The sequence below is a fragment of the Podarcis tiliguerta genome (assembly GCF_965153285.1).
Source record: "Podarcis tiliguerta genome assembly, chromosome: 3".
Lineage (NCBI taxonomy): Eukaryota > Metazoa > Chordata > Lepidosauria > Squamata > Lacertidae > Podarcis > Podarcis tiliguerta.
The window spans coordinates 42,230,774-42,248,396 of record NC_139536.1 but is presented as its reverse complement, the minus strand read 5'-3'; the positions used below and the strand labels follow the sequence as shown (position 1 = coordinate 42,248,396).

Here is a 17,623-nt window from a genome sequence, read left to right as displayed (position 1 = left end):
TATCATAACAGCTAAAAATGTATTAATGAACTCCTTTCAGTAGTGAGTATAATAGACCTACAATATGTTTTCTGTATCTTACTTTATAATTTAAGTTGTTGCACTGTTTACATATTAAACATCCCTTCCAAGCTATCGTTTCATAATAGTTTTAATAAAAACCTGTAACAAAAAAGAGTTTTCTTCATCATTATAAAATCATCCCTCTCTTTAATCACACACTACTACAGCAGCCATACAGGTAACAACAGCTTTAGGAGTACAAATGAGGATGTAAAACTCTGTGCAAAACTGCATTAATTATTTTAAGCATCTAAAATTTCAGGAAGTAACACCACCAAAAGCAGAAACAAGACATATGGTCATGAAAGTAATGTACAACCTTTGATTTAGAAAGGTAGTGTTGGGACAAACATCTGAAGGAGAAAAAAATCTGGTGGCACCTTGACAAATGGTGGCAATAGTGACAAATGCCCTGGAATTTGTGAAGTGATACTGATAGTTGCCAAAGTCTTTTACAGCAGTAACAATTATTTGTCCAGACCATCTTTAGCTCTTAAATACAATGTCCAACTTCCAAAAATCATTGCTGCTTAGGTTGAGAATAATAGATATAAGAATTGACAGTCTCTTTGTGGAGTGTGCTTTCTTTTCTTCCATTTATCTAGTATCTTTAGAAGAGCTGAATCATCGACTCCCTGGATTTTCCTACTCCAATCCATTTAACTGCAAAAAGAAAAATATATTTTGCATGACACTTTGAAGGAACAGATGACTTAGGATACTAGTGCAAATCCTACACCTGTCTACTCAAAAGAGTCTTACTCCCAAGGTAAGTGCATACAGAACTGTATTCTACGGATACTTTCAAAGACGTACCAAAATAATTGTTTTTCAATAGTCATGCAGCTGCTTAAAGCTAACTGTGTGATATCCTGCTCTTTAATGTTATTTACCTGATGTCAGTAGTTCTGTTCCCCTAAGGTCAAAGCTTTTCAAGCAATTTTGAAAAGCATTACAGAATTGGTTACTGATTTCACTCAAATCAGTAATTGGCACCCCCCCCCCCCAAGATACAATGCACAAAATCTCGGTATATTTCACTAAAACATTCCCTTTTTAATATTATTTCTATTTTTTCAGTTTTAACGATGACATCTAACCAGAATGCAGAATACAAAATATCAGAAATATCACGAGTTAAAACCTAGCAAAGCTAGGAGCATAATCTAACACACACAACTAGAAAATACTACTTTGATTAGAGAACAACAGCAATTACAGAGTTTTATTCTCTAGTTACTCAAGGTGATTCAAAAGGCTCTTCCAAATCTATTTAAATTAATGTCTCAAGTTAAAACAATTTCATTTTCAGGACTCAAGACCATGAAGTGATCTGGAAACAAGTGAACAGGTTTACAATGAAACCGAAATGTTATCCATACTAGTCACTAGCTTGAAAGCCAAGACTTCAGATTCCTTGATTTATCTCTTTCACTGAGTGTGACTCTCAGGAATGACTAGTCCTAGAAATAGCTACCTACACAAATTATGAATTACTGTGAAGCAGTATACAGACCCTCAGAGCAACTTTACAAATTATGATGTTTCGCGTTACAGACCCAAGTCTACAAACCGGCAGTTACAAATATAGTGATGAGTAATACTCTCAATAACAAAGCATTTCCTTAGAAGTACTTCTGCTTCTAATAGATCCCTGAAAACATTTTTTTAAAACTGCTTTGCTTACCAGGAATTCCTAGTTCCATTTCTATAAATCGAACATAGTTTTGTGCATTTACAGGCAGTTCATCAAAAGTCCTTGCATTTGATATGTCTGTGTTCCATCCTGGGAGGGTCTCATACTGAACCTCTACTTTATTTAAGACTTCTTGGTTTGCTTTATTAAAAAAAAAAAGCAGCAGTATATCAGATAGTCTTATTGTTGACAATAATATCAGACTTGTTTAATCATTCAGATAAGCAAATTTTACAACCTCAAGTCACCCAAAGGAATAAAAGATGAAGAAACAAAAGAATGGCTGTGCAAAACAGCTCAGTAACCAACTTAACAGCCATCCCAAAATCCTTTGCATAGGTGAAATATAGGGAAAGGAAGTTAACTACTGTGAGGGAAATGACAGATTCCCTATAAAGCAGGGATGACGAACCTTTTGGGTCCAGAGGCCAGATCTTAATCTCCTCCACCACGCATGACAGGTTGGTGAACCTGTCAAAGTTGGTCCATGGGAAGGAAAACTCCCATGGAGTTCAGCAGGGCTGAACTCCTCACGCAAAATTTCAATCCTGCTTTATCCAGGTATCAGCTGTACAAGTAGGCAATGCAGCTGTATCTCTGTCTTAACACCCGATACCACATAAGATGTCAGGTGTAGGTCCGGTGGGTTTGGGTTTTTTTGGAAAATAGCCTCAGGAGCCAAATAAAGAGGTTTGGCAGTCAAAATCTAAGCTTGGAGGTCAGATGTTCCCCACTCTGCTATGGGGGAATTAAGGGCAACTAACTATAGAGTGCTCTTCCCAAAGAGCCTCCCTTTGTACTTATATTAACATATTTTAGGAACTAGGCAAAGTATTCTCCTGGACATTTAATTGCTAATACCTCAGGTGCTCTTGTATTTTTTTCATTAGTTAATTTTATGGTTATCATGCTCATTTTGTTTGGAGTCAGTGGAGTTTTGGGGATTCATCTAACAAGTTCCATCAGTGGAAGCCTTGTACCATGATTTCAGCTTGTCCAACATGGTTTCTCCTCCGCACTCCCCAAAATTGGCTCGGGATGTGTGTGTCAGAACATCCCACAGAAGAGGGGAGGGGGGAGAGAGAAAGAGGATTATTCTATTTGGCAATTTGCCATGCTTGCACAGACAGAATGACTGAAAGAGTGCAATGTTGAATTCCACTCTGACTATTCTGAGGAGTAATGTATGATCAGTTGGTACAGCATGAGACACTTGATCTCAGTTTCATGGGTTCCAGCCCCACATTGGGCAAAGGACTCCTGCACTGCAGGGGTTTGGACTAGATAACCCTCAAGGTCCCTTCGAACTCTAGAATTTAATGATTCTGTTATTTTAAGTATTATTTACTGTGTTTTAATATTTCACGTAATTTTGTACAAATCAAATTTTACATACTGTAATTTGCCTTGTGGCTTTTATATCAGCTGATGAGTAAATTACAACAGAAGCAACAATAAAAAACAACAGTAGTGAACCTACACTATAGTGAGGGGATACATCTAGCATTAAATATACCACTGGAAAAGTTATAGTATGGACACACACATGATCATACGCACTCACCTGGAAAATGAGGTATGATTTTATCATTTATTCTGTAAGCAACACCAACTTTAATTTCTGGAAATACATCCAAAATATCCAATTTGGTAAGAGCCAATCTGTTTTAAAATAAAATATTGATGTGTTAGTTAGGTATAGACAAATATAAACTATAATCTTAGGAAGTAAATTTGTTTATTTTTAAAGAAAGATATAAATCACTAGGGCTTACATGGTTGCTTAGTCTTTGAAGCCACGCTTACCCATGTATATGTGACAACCTACCTTTACATCTTGCTTTAAAATTATAGACTAAAAAAAAGTAACCTGGGAAAACCCTGGAATTCCAGAATAAAAGCCAAAGAGAGACTACGAACATTTAACATCAGATAACTTTCTTCCAGAAGGGGTATCATAGTTATTAGCATGGCAGCTGGCAAGTCTTACATCAGTACTGTGACTTTAAAAACCATTTTGTCTTCCACAGCGAGTCTTCAAAACATTGTTCTTTACTTGAAGGGTGTTAGTTTCATTCCCATTACTTCGTATTGTTTCTACAAAGTATTATACTCTATTACAGTGCACTTGCTACCACTACAAACTACTCACGCAGTAAATCCATTGATCATGTGAGCGTATCTAAGCAACACAAGATCCAGCCAGCCACATCTTCTTTTCCGACCTGTGGTCACACCAACCTCTTTTCCACGTGTCTGCAGTAATTCTCCAATTTTCTAAGAAACAGAATATAGTCATGTTATACACTGGAGTAATATTGTTCATTTGTATGTAAACACAATTTACTGACAACAGAAAACAAAATATACTTTACATTTCCAACCCCACATAGTGCACAAAACTTTTAACAAGGATGAAGATACAAGTACAGGAGCCACCTTTAATGCCAGGTATCAATGTGAAAATACCATTGAGCAGGCCATTTTCTCAACACTCCATGTTGATTCCATTGTATAATGCCTACCTGCTACCTCACAGGAGTGTTGTAGCTCAGTTATTGTTTGTGAAGCTCTGAAATCCTTGGCAATCTGAAATTGCTAGTCCTGTTAATTCAGCTTGGAATCAAAAAGGCAAACTGGTTCACGTGCATCGTCACTAGTAATAAAGATTCTGCAACTGGAACTTAGTTAACAATTCTGCTGCTGATTCATGAGCAAGAACAGAATTCAGCTTGCTCTCCGACAGAAATATAGGCTCTGCAGGACTGAGGAATAAGCAGTAGTTAAAAACTTTTTTAAAGCACATATAAACACCCAGGCAGCAGATCTGTGGACTGAGAAAGCAGCAGCACTTTAAAGTATGTGGTATACAGAATCTGATGCCTGGGAGAGTACAGCCATGCATACCTTAAATCATTGGTCTTCAACTGATGGGTCAGGAGCCACTACAGGGTCACAACCTGTTCTGAGGTGGGTCGTAACAAAAGCACTACCACCATACAAACATATGGTTAAAAAAAAGGATATGGGTCCCCAAATGCATATTGGATTAAAGGTGGGTCCCAGGTGTGAAAGGGTTGGAAGACCACTGTGTTAAATAATATTTCTGAGAACTGTACATTCATTTACTTTGTTCCAATAACTCACATTAATGTTAATGCTATACTTACATTGTCTTGTTCTGTGGGAAAGGCACCAATTCCAACTCTAGTTGTGTATGCTTTCACAACTCCATATACTTCACCAACGTTCTGTGGTGGCATACCCAAGCCAGTGCAAACACCTCCCACGGTACAATTTGATGAGGTCACGAAAGGATAAGTTCCTGTTTCAGAAGGGCAAGGAACAGAAGATAGGAATGAACTAACAGTAGCACAATTATATAAAATATTGCATCTTTCTACTGAAAGGTAATTGAATAGCAAGTAACACTGGTTGTTATTTAAAATGACAACACATCCTTAAAAATAGTGGTATAGCTCCAATCCCAAGATGTACAATGAACATTCAGTGTACAAGAACGACTATAATGCAACCAGTCTTAAACAGCTGTATTCTGCACAGTCCTTCAAATACACATGTAACAAGTACCTCACACATTGTGACTATGATAAAAAAAGACTTTATACATACCAAAATCAATGTCCAGTAGTGCTGCATTTGCACCCTCTACTAAAATTTTCTTTGGTGGGCCGTGTAAAGCTTCATACATAAAGTATACACCATCTCTCACCATTGGTTTGAGCCTTTCAGTGTAACCCTAAGACAAACATGTCCTAGAGATTAGAATGTAGTAAACTACAATCTTCAAAACACACTGTAGACACTGTACTAAATAGGCAGGCAAATAATTATTCTAGTCTTGTAATAAAATAGAAGTGTCATTTGCTATTTGTTAGCCATGTCAACTATAGGCTATTCTTTGTGTCAAGGAGAATGTGCATAAGAACAAAGCATTTATATGTCATTCATTAGTTCTTTCTCAAGTTAAAATTACTAAGAGTCCTGCTGGATCAGACCAAGAGTCTAACAACTAATCCACTATGTTGTTTCTAACACTTGCCAAATATCTGCAGAAAGCTCACAAAGAGAGCAGGAAGAAAAAGTCTTCCCCTCTTTGTCCCCCCTGCAAGCATTATTTAGGGATACACTATTTGTGAATTTTGAGTGTCCATTTAGCTACCACAGCTAATAACATTGGTAGACCTATGCTCCACAAAATTTGTCTTCCACTGTCACTGCCACATCTTGCGACAGCATAATCTTCAACTGAGCTATGCACTGCATGAAGAACTACCTTTTCATGTTGTGTGTGAATGAGAGTCAGTAGAGCAAGGTGGATGCTCCAGAGGAAGACACCTGATAAAGGCAGAAGTTGCATGACCTTGGATAGTTCCAAGCAACACTGTTGCAAATCCATTTCAGTCAGTGTACCTCTCATGCAGAAAGAGGAAGAGTAGAAATGGTCACTACTATTACCCCCCACATGCTGGAGTGCAGACATCTGCAGTGGGGCACCTGCTGAACCTAGTAGGCCCCTTGCGAACTTGAGAGCCCTGCATAAGCAGAATTCTAAATCTCACAGGGAGGCTGCATAAGTATGGCAGCCTCCCTACTGCAATGACTGGAGAATAGCAAAGGAAGGCATGATGGGGCAACAAAGGTAACAGGTAGCACACCTGCCCCGTTTTTGCTCATGTGATTCTACCTCTGTCAGGGAAACTAACAATTGAATATGATTACAGTATGCCTTTTGTCCATTTCCCTTGGGCCAGACTATCCCTCCTAAGTTCTGCCTACTTTTTGAAGAGCAGAAAGCTTTACAGGTCTAGTCCTCTGGCATGAAGTTTAGCACTCCATTACATCTCAATCAGCTTCTGCCTTATGAATTGTCTGTATTGCTGAACAGGCATAGGCTACTGTGACATTCAGGGTTGGGGTCAAGGTTCACTGGGTGACCCTGAGTTCCAATACTATAAGAGAGAAAAAATGTGTTTTGATCCATATATTTTCCCAATACCAGGAATGACTGTGTATATATATATATATATATATATATATATATATATATATAAAAAATGGCAAATAATTCACAACTCCTCTATAGTTTACCTCCAGTCTTTTCAATTCTCCTTCAATGTCTATCTCTAAGGTAGGGTAAACAGACTTGTACTGGTTGGCCAACACTTTGAATCTAAAAAGTAAAATAAGTACAAATAAATTATGCTTGCAACAGTTTTTTTAAAAAAAACCTTGATAAAGATTTTAACTTAACACATGTGAAAACAAAAACAGACTCACAAATGAGAGATCCAGTAAGGGATTTTTTAGAATATGAAAATCAGAATATACAAGCCCTAGTAATAAATTTATTTGAAATATTTACATTACTCTAGAGAAGTGGTTACCTTTCTGAAAATTCATTGAAGTCAGAAACTAGATCACACATTCTGAGCCCACTTCGAGCTGCTTTAGAAGAATACACTGGACCAATTCCCTTTTTTGTAGTTCCCAAGCTTTAAAACACAAAAATAAAAAACATACACATACTACACAATCTGTGACTATCAATTCAACTAGGTTGTTGTTAAGTTTCTAAAAATAAAATTACTCTGGAAGTATGTTGTACATACTTGGTAGTTTAAAATTATCATTCACTGAGGTCAAACATTTCCCCCAGTGGGCACCCATGAGAAGAGAAGATTAAGAAGAAACAGAATGCTGGCAGGTAGTGCAAAACATCCTCAGAAGTGTTACTTGTAATACTGATATACAAAATACTTAAAAAGCTACAGTCTAAACATTATTTAGTATTTACCTTAAAGGATGGACGAACATATTATCACATTGTTTATATGTATTTCATATGCATTTCTTCTGTGCAAATCTCAATGAATTTTCTTAACAGAGACTGTAGTGGTGTGAATCTTAGCATGCTAAGAGCGAAGAGCTTACTTAAAAGTAAAGCAACATACAGGGTATATCTCAAACGTGGTGGAACACTGCTGAGAACTGAGACTAAACAAAAACACTATCATTCAATGTGGTCAGAATAGTTTATGCTTTTAGACCATGGTTATATGGCGTAAGGAGCTCATTATTTCCTGTTATATGACCTGCACTATACTTTTCTTCTCAGCATGGCTACTGCACATGATAAACCATTTGCCTATCTCCACCCAAAGGCTATAAAACTGCTCTGTGCCAATCTTCCATTAAAAAGCCCATAGAATTGAGGAAACCTATTCCTGGTCAAATTATGAATCAAGGATCTTGGATGCCTAACTGTAAAGTCTGTCTTAGAACTGTGTTGCCTGAACCAAGGCTAATTAGTCCTTCTGTCATAGTAAGAGGTCTTAAGACAACTCCAACAATTGGTTTAACAAACTACAAGTTGTCCCACAGATGATCAAACAAACCATGGAATGTTCCCCAAATTTTTGTTTTGTTTTCCAGCTGCTTTTGCCTCAAGCCTTTAGTAGTCTGGTGAAAATCTGGGGTGGGATGAGCAAATACACCATTGTTAAGAAGGATTCTGGGTTCATATGTAATAGGAAGCCATAATTTAAATTAAGGTTCATAAGCCATCAATAAACCATGATTACAGATCAAGATTTGATGGCAGTGAACAAACCATAGCTAAGCTATTGGGGAGGTTCACACAACACTAAGTTAAGGTTTAATCAACAATGGTTAGGTATTGTTTGCAAAACAAGCCAATGGCATCAATCAAGAAGTAGGACAGGTTGAGATTTGCAATGTTAAGAGTAAACAAATCACAGATGAAAAAGGGAGTGGAGAAGAATGTAAACACAGCCTGTTATGAGTCTCATACAATGACCCAGTCAGATTTTGTTTTGTCTATATCACATTCTGTGATACTAGCAAAACTTCAGATATGCAAATTTACAATACAGACAGGCCAAGTTCTGGAAAATGGAAAATGTTAACTGCACAACCAACTTTTTCACAAAAGGAGAAAATTTTCCTTAAAAGAGCCACTATCATTAATGCAGCAGATCCATTCCCTGTCAAAGTAGGGCAACAACCTAGACTTCTAGAGTCCATTCGTTATACTATTCCTAAGTATCAACAACAACCACAGAACTCTAGAGTCAGGTTTGTATTATTTTGATTTATTTTAAGAAGACATGATTAATAGTTCAGTACTTCCCCATTCCATCCATATTTGCAAAAGGAAATATGTCAAGTTTGATTCTTGCCTTTTTAAAAACAATCAGCTGTGCAATTTAAAAAATACTAACTGCATGGATGGAAATGAAATCAACATCTTTATGTTGTACTAGTGCCTAGGAATATATCAAGAAGAGAGGGGTACCCTTAGATCTACAGATTTAGCACCGTCACCATGATTGAGGAAGGATACATAATCAAACGAAATAACATGCAAATAAACAAGTCCCACCCCAGGACAGGCTGACAGGATCCTGACCAGGAATATTTCCTCTTTTGCCCATGACCAATCTAATTCTGAATGTACAAAGGAATTAAATGTGCTAAAACCCAGATATGACTTTTCAATTTTCACAGAGGGTGTGAAGGTTTCCCAATCATTCAATATCATACCACTATCATTTCAATGGATCTGTGTGGGGTAGAAAAATAGAAAGCACACACACTAGTATTTCCTAGTTCTGACCTTAATTCATTCATCATAACCTTATCACATGACATCACCATTACGCACATTAGGTAAGAGAGCTTAAGAGAGCTTGAATCTCTGGAAGACACCCAAAATATTCTGTACTCATTATGCTGTAACATGATCCCAGAGATTCAGATATATTTCCCATTCCTGCTGAAGAACAAGATTCACATCAGTGATAAAGAGCAACAGTTTTACGGGTATGCTACTTGGAATTTAATATATGCTCTGCAAAAAATATATCCAAGTGAACTGCAAAGGTATTGAGGCTTACAATTTAAGAACAAAACTATTGTGCAAAAACTTATGTCTTAAGTGTATTCTAAAGTTGAAGAGAATTTTGTTGCGCCCTTGAGGTTGAAAATAAACTAACTAATTTTGAATCCTTGAATCACATGTCTTAAAGTATATACAAATAAGTGGGAATGTACAGGTGTCCCAGATTTCCTTGCAAAAACATTAAGAAAGAATCTTATTGCAATGCACCCTTAACAGCACACTCTATTGAATAGATTCTGGAAGTGTACTGGCTGAAAGGCCCTCCCTGTCACTCAAAAATTCTTCCAGTATTTACAATTAAGACATTTGACAACACATAACATACTTCTTTCCTGCTTGCTCTTGTCTTTGTTGCTCCTGGATGCCATCAGCAGCTTGATGGAAGTCAAATACTAGGAATTTGAAGGGTACAAAATGAACTCTGTTGTATTAATACCTGCATTAAGTACCAAACTAAAGTAAGCTATTATTTCTCATTAATGTATGCCAAAGTATTTTGGAAATCATCATTTGCACTAGATATATAAACTTTAAGTAACAAGCACCTGGAGAAAATACAGCTGTTTAGTAAAATAATATTTTAGAAAAAACACTTCAATTTGTGAAGACAAAAGTCAAGGCAAACAAAAGTATGCAAACAAAGCACTACAGTATGCTACAACTCAAGAGATGTCAGTCAAACCTTTTCTGTTCAAAAACATTTGCATTTCTCCAGGGCTACTGACATTCCAAGCATCTTAAAATTCTCTTATATTGCAGAAGTTATAGAGGCTGAATAGAATACATAGAATGCATCTTGTTATCCCAATAACTGGGGGGTTTGCACTAATCATCAGGGACGCGGGTGGCACTGTGGGTAAAACCTCAGTGCCTAGGACTTGCCGATCGTATGGTCGGCGGTTCGAATCCCCGCGGCGGGGTGAGCTCCCGTCTTTCGGTCCCAGCTCCTGTCCACCTAGCAGTTCGAAAGCACCCCTAAGTGCAAGTAGATAAATAGGTACCGCTTTATAGCGGAAAGGTAAACAGCATTTCCGTGTGCTGCGCTGGTGCTGGCTCGCCAGAGCAGCTTCGTCACGCTGGCCACGTGACCCGGAAGTGTCTCCGGACAGCGCTGGCCACCGGCCTCTTAAGTGAGATGGGCGCACAACCCTAGAGTCGGACACGACTGGCCTGTACGGGCAGGGGTACCTTTACCTTTACACTAATCAGCAACGATATTCTAAGACTGACAAAGGCAACAAAGAAATACACCAAAAGGGTATGTCAATGGCCGCATGTGTTGAAAGGGGCCATAAACACACAATTATCTGAAGTGGAAACACATTTCGAACATTAAAGTGAAAAGGCTGGTTTTAACATACCCTGCTTCTTATCAATATTAGGTAACTTCATTACACTGCTTAACAATCTTTGTTTAAATTGGTTAATCTCTGTGATACAACAGTAGTTGCTAGTGTTTTAAGGCAGGGAGGGGGGGAATTGTTCCTGAGAAACTACTTAAGAACCATGCTATTCATTGGTGTTTTGCAGCAAAGGAGGGGACAATCCAAGGGTAGCACAATGTTTTCTTGTCTCCTGATCAGCTTAGCTGGATAGATTGGGGAAATGTCCGTCATCTTCATCTGTTATGAGTTTGCTAGACCTTTGATGCTTGCAGTAGAAATCATTTTATGTGCAGAAGAGAAAGCCAAGGTACTTCCTCCTTGCATTTCTTGTTTGATGGGACACCAAAAAGGTAGACGAATAAAGACACGCTTTAGGCTAGATGTTGCTCATGTTGCCATTTGGTCACCCCTGGTATAAATTGCATTAGTATGCAGTATAGAAGACATAAAGGTAAAGGTAAATGGACCCCTGACCATTAGGTCCAGTCGAGGACAACTCTGGGGTTGTAGCGCTCATCTCGCTTTATTGGCCGAGGGAATCGGCGTACAGCTTCCGGGTCATGTGGCCAGCATGACTAAGCTGCTTTCTGGCGAACCAGAGCAGCGCATGGAAACGCCGCTTACCTTCCCACTGGAGCAGTACCTATTTATCTACTTGCACTTTGGCGTGCTTTTGAACTGCACATTTATTTATACATAAGGCAATAAATAAGATGATCCTCCAACCATTCATCTTGACAAATTCTTGACATAAACATTCATTTGTGGAAGAACACATTTACTATAAAACAATTACCAGTTTAGATAAAAAACACCTCTTGTTTAAGAGTTTGATTTCCACTTTGATAGCCAATGCAGTATTTGATACCAGAAAGCTAGCTTTAGAACCTTGTCTACTATGTTGGGAGGCTGTTCTCTTTCAATAGCTGCTGTTGAATAATGTAGGGGGGTCTACATTTGAAGTGGGCACAACAAAAGGCCCCACTATGTGCATGGAACATTCCCCCACAGCCCTTTGTATTCTAACCTATATTACAGCTAGATATTTACAAATGAAAAACAAATCAGAGCTAGAGATTAAAAAATACTTTGAATCATTTAATATATTTCAATATTTTTTACTTACCAATATGAGCTCTGTCAGATATAATTAATCTTTTTTCCCAACCTTCCAATCCTTTGAAAAGCAACAAAAGAAATATTATGGGGGGAAACACATTTAGAAATCAGTTACTTTTAATGGCCAACAACAAAATTCTATGCATTTTTAAAGAGAAGAAAATTCCACTGCCTTTGGTGGTACTTACTCCCAAGTAAGTGTGCAAAGGATTACAGCCTAATGTGATCAGTTGAATGAAGAGACAGTTTAGAAAATATCACAAAACTAACTCAATGTATCTTGGAAAAACCAAACAAATTTCAGTCATTGCTATTTGTCTCAAACATACAATATCTTGAAAATGGATCTATATAAAACACTGGCTTATGAACACTCTAACTCGCAATAGAAACACTAGACATTTATTTAATATTAATTCTTCCATTTAAATTCTATTTCATCATGTGGCTTTAAAAAAAAGTGGTGCATTTAGATAATCTGAACACTAATCCAACATTCTTGGCCACTGAAAATTTTAAAATTATATACAGCGTGTATTTGTATTTTAAAGTGTTGTATGTCATATACCACTTACTTTAAGTGCTAAATAGAAATAAATGAGGGGGGGGAGTTCTGAACAAAAGAAATAATTCTTTGAGAATTGGTTACTTTTTCCCTCAATGCACCAAGTGGATACCATCAGGCAACTCAGGAGCAAAAACACATTGGTAATTACCAAGTTCTGCTATATACCAATGCGAGAGAATCCATCTCCCTACGATACCTTAGAAAGCTGTTCTTACCTTTTCCTTTTTTAACATTTTTCTCTGCTTCTTCAAACAATCCTGGCAAGTGAATTACCACACCATTTCCTGGGGAAAGCACGAAAAGGGAGTGATCAATGAGGAATACAAGAAGGTTAAAAGTCTCAAAAAACCCCGTTTTGACTTTGCAAAAAGGAAAAGCATTTACCGTATTTTTCGCCCTATAGGACGCACTGGCCCATAGGACGTACCTAGTTTGGGGGGGGGGGGAATAAAGGGGGGGGGAAATATTCCACCCCCAGCCGCGGGAACTCCCCCAGGGCTCCCTAGGCTGCGGATAGCTTCCCGAAGCGCGGGGCGCTCTGCTTCAGTGCACCCCGTGCTCCAGGCAAGCAGGCTGCTATCCGCAGCCTAGGGAGCCCTGTGGGAACTCCCGCGGGCTCCCCAGGCTTGCTGATAGCTTCCTGAAGCCTGGAGAGCGAGACGGGTCGGTGCGCACCGACCCCTTTCGTTCTCCAAGCTTCAGCGAAAGCCTGCATTCGCCCCATAGGATGCACACACATTTCCCCTTCATTTTTGGAGGGGAAAAAGTGCGTCCTATAGGGCGAAAAATACGGTAAATACTAAAATATATCTCATATTACTTACTTTTCAGTTGAAGTCTAGGGCATTGGTAGGCAAACTAAGGCCCGGGGGCTGGATCCGGCCCAATCGCCTTCTAAATCTGGCCCGCGAATGGTCCAGGAATCAGCGTGTTTTTACATGAGTAGAATTTGTCCTTTTATTTAAAATGCATCTCTGAATTATTTGTGGGGCGTAGGAATTCATTCATTTTATTTTTACAAAATATAGTCTGGCCCCCCACAAGGTCTGAGGGACAGTGGACCGGCCCCCTGCTGAAAAAGTTTGCTGACCCCTGGTCTAGGGCTTCAATCCAATGGTGACTTTGTACAGTGGTACCTCAGGTTACAGACGTTTTGGGTTACAGATGCTTTGGGTTACAAACTCCGCTAACCAGGAAGTGGTTGCTCCAGGTTAAGAACTTTGCCCCAGGATAAGAGTGGAAATTACGTGCCGGCAGTGCAGCGGCAGCAGGAGACCCCATTAGTAAAAGCACGCCTCAGGTTAAGAATCGTTTCAGGTTAAGAATGGACCTCTTAACTGTGATTAACTGTAATCACATGTATAAGGCACTGAAAGCACCCAATATTTGGGTAGTAGGGCGGGGATGTGGGAAAAGGAGCACAGAGGGCTGGTGTAGATTAGAGTCATGTGCGCCACCCTATACAAGCATTAGTGCTTTCCACTAAAGGTAAAAAGGACCCCTGGATGGTTACGTTCAGTCAAATGCAACTATGGGGTGCAGCGCACATCTCACTTTTCAGGCCAAGGAAGCTGGTGTTTGTTCACAGACAGCTTTCCGGGTCATGTGACCAGCATGACTAAACTGCTTCTGGCACAATGGGACACCATGATGAGTGCCAGAGCACATGGAAACACCATTTACCTTCCCGCTGCAACGGTACCTATTTATCTACTTGCACTGATGTGCTTTCAGACTGTTAGGTTGGCAGAAGCTGTGACAGAGCAACGAGAGCTCACCACCGTTGTGCAGATTCAAACCGTCAGTGTTATAGAGCCCCAAAGGCATTTCCTAAACTGGGAGTTTATCTTTTGGAAATATGATCCTGATATAAAAACTGGAAGTCCTCTCAAAATATAAATTAATCTGGGAATAATATTCATTTTGAGAGCATTCACCCTCCCCAAAGGGTAAGGTTCAATGACTCCCATCTGAATAAACGTCTTTTATTAATTTCTTTACATTAAGTGTAACTAACTGTGTTATATCTTTTGGCATTAGGATGCCTAGATATTTAATAGTGTATGGTTCTTGATACTAGAGTGCACTGCAAAACAGCTACATTTAATGTTTCCATCTTTCCCTAAGTAGGCAGGCATATATTGTCATGACCTAACTTGGCTCAAAGCTCCCAGTAGAGGCAAGGTTGAAGACGTTGTACTTACTTGCATAGGAGCCAACTACTAGGGGACAAGGTTCCTTCGCCCCCCCCCATAAAATATTTGAGAGGGCTGCCATCCAAAGTTGACACCCTTGCCCTCCTCCCAGTATTTTATTCAAGTTGGCACCCCTGCTTACTTGGAAGGGCAGGGTCACATCCAGAAGAGTTTAGTCTGATAATCTAGTCCAGGGATAGTCAACCTTTTTATAGCATCTTTCTTGACGGCAAAATTTCCTTACTGCCCACCAGTGCTCAATGGAAGGAGGATTCAGCTTGTGCCGTAGAACCCCTACCGCCCACCTAGAATCCTGAAATGCCCACTATTGGGCGGTAGGGACCAGGTTGACAACCCCTGATATAGAGTTTAACAACTGGACAACAAAAATGGATTTTACGCATTCTAATGGTAGCCACGAGGCTGATATTGAAGAACTGGAAGAATAAAGACATGATCTCCTTTAATCAGTGGATTGATAATATGATAAGACTTGCAACCTATGAACGGACTGCTTACAGACTCTGCTTGGATAAATACAAGAATATTTGGAACAAATTTATACAAAATGTAGTAGCCTATTAATAGTAATATTTACATTAGTATTAAGATAATAATATCAAATTTATAAAAGAATGTATGGGTTAGGGTATTTTTATATATATTCCTATGTGTTTTTTCCCCTTTACACAGTTGTGTGTTTTGTTTTTTCCTCTTTATGTATCACTTACTGCTTTATATTTGAAAAAATTTCTATAAAATAACAATTACCAAAAAACAGACTTCAAACTGTAGAGGTACAGTATATTCTGAAAAATACTACTTACCAATGAAAGCCGTAACTTTTGGATTGATGATACCACTGGGTAAGAGATGGAAATCATATTCCACAGAATCTACTACGACAGTATGCCCAGCATTGTTGCCTCCCTGCAGGTAAGATAGGATTTATTATTCTTCATTTTTTCTTAAAATAGTTACTAAAAGCTCACATTAGAACTAACAACCCTTTCATACATGTTGTTCCTATCTGTTACTTGGAAGAAAAACAAATCAAGCTACTTTTTGCTTAACTTGGTAAAATAAACAACAAATCTCAAACCTTCAAAGGAGTCATTACTGAATTGGTAATTCCAGTAAAAAGCAACCAAGCGTTACCATTTTGTAACCTATTCTAATGCATAGGTAAACCAGTACAAGGATGATTATTTTAACACAGAAATACTAATAATTTGTAGCAAATAATTGGACAACCCTATGTGTGCTTCCTAAGTCCTGGTGCTTTCAATGGGGTTTATTCACAGGTACCGTAAGTGAGCACAGAACAATAGTCACAAGCATTCTTGTTTAGAAGGAAATAGTCACAAGCATTCTTGTTTAGAAGGAAATAGTCACAAGCATTCTTGTTTAGAAGGAAATTCATTGTGTTCAATGGAATGCTAGAGCACATAGTCCTCTTTTGTTAATTAGATAATACAGTACAATCCTAAACTCACTCAGAGTTTAGGATTGTACTCTATTATCTAATTAACAAAACAGGACAATGCTTTTTTAAAAAATTAGGCCAGTTTAACTGTGCTGTGTAAGAAACACACAGAATGTTCAGTGACTTTCGTGGTTGAATAGCTAGTAAAATATGCAAACACAGCATTCCAGTTATGTGAACATACTGGGCATATTTTTTCTGACAAGATTTACCTTGCAGTAGTCCACAGTGCTAATATTTATAGAGGTCTAGCATGCCATTTCTGCCATGTCTTAAACGTTCAAGAGATTCATAAAGCATTTCATTGGCCAGACTAAACCATTAATTCATTTGCCTTGCCTATCTTATCTTTTTCATACATCTAGAAATTTAGAATCACTTTTTTAATCACCTCATGAGAATTAGAAAGGGGTTCTATACATGAGTTCGGAAAAGAAGGATGGTGTTCTCTACAAACTTCTATAATCCCATCCTATGTTACTTCATATTCTGAAATAAAGTCAAAAGAATAGTACATAAATTTCAATGAGTTGTATCCATTGACGTTGTCACACTCATGCAAGGGTTTCTGTCCGTGCAGTAATACTTCCACTGGCATATGGACGAGGGGAGGGGGGAGCGCACCGCACCGGGTACCATTTGGGGAAAGGGTGCCATCGCAACCGCACTCCCAGGATGCGCACCAGACGGAGGTCCGTTCTTAACCTGAAACTGTTCTTAACCTGAAGCACCACTTTAGCTAATGGGGCCTCCCACTGCCGCCGCATTATTTTTGTTCTCATCCTGATGCAAAGTTCTTAACCCGAGGTACTATTTCTGGCTTAGCGGAGTCTGTAACCTGAAGTGTATGTAACCCGAAGTACCACTGTATAGTGAAATCTGACTTCTAATAAGTTCTGTTACCTTTAAAACAATTTAGGTTTTATTTGATCTGGAAGAACTCTGAAGTTTAAGAAATGTATACGGAGCAAAGCCTTCAGCAAAACATATGATTCAAAATTAGAAAACTATTTGGCCTGAGTGCGTTGGTATGTTATCTCTGCAACCATGTTATCTCTGCAACCATAAGGAGTAAATGATAAGAACAGGATCCAAAGCTCATCATGCAGCTCTCCTGCCTATGCTGTTCTTGTAAGACATGATGCCGTCTTGCCCCAAAATGGCAA

At 38.6% G+C, this 17,623-nt stretch overlaps 1 protein-coding gene and 1 long non-coding RNA gene across 3 annotated transcripts in view; one reads left to right on the top strand and one right to left on the bottom strand.

The window, feature by feature from the left end:
* Positions 1-133: 133 nt before the first annotated feature.
* ADSS2 (adenylosuccinate synthase 2) overlaps positions 134-17,623 on the bottom strand; it is a gene marked incomplete at its 5' end in the record, with an annotated part of 28,293 nt that continues 10,803 nt past the window's right edge. Inside the window, 12 exons of one of the 2 annotated variants that reach the window (XM_083432244.1) lie at positions 134-726; positions 1,751-1,900; positions 3,324-3,421; positions 3,912-4,036; positions 4,930-5,084; positions 5,393-5,519; positions 6,872-6,953; positions 7,168-7,275; positions 10,030-10,096; positions 12,216-12,266; positions 12,992-13,060; positions 15,799-15,901. In XM_083432244.1, coding sequence (XP_083288370.1) covers positions 674-726; positions 1,751-1,900; positions 3,324-3,421; positions 3,912-4,036; positions 4,930-5,084; positions 5,393-5,519; positions 6,872-6,953; positions 7,168-7,275; positions 10,030-10,096; positions 12,216-12,266; positions 12,992-13,060; positions 15,799-15,901 — 1,188 coding nt within the window. In that variant the 3' untranslated portion in view covers positions 134-673. The remainder of the gene's footprint in view (positions 727-1,750; positions 1,901-3,323; positions 3,422-3,911; positions 4,037-4,929; positions 5,085-5,392; positions 5,520-6,871; positions 6,954-7,167; positions 7,276-10,029; positions 10,097-12,215; positions 12,267-12,991; positions 13,061-15,798; positions 15,902-17,623) is intronic. The other variant, XM_083432245.1, reaches the window with a different exon arrangement.
* LOC310673692 lies at positions 709-4,066 on the top strand. Its single transcript, XR_014509196.1, has 2 exons — positions 709-818; positions 3,883-4,066. It is a non-coding gene; the product is annotated as an uncharacterized lncRNA (long non-coding RNA).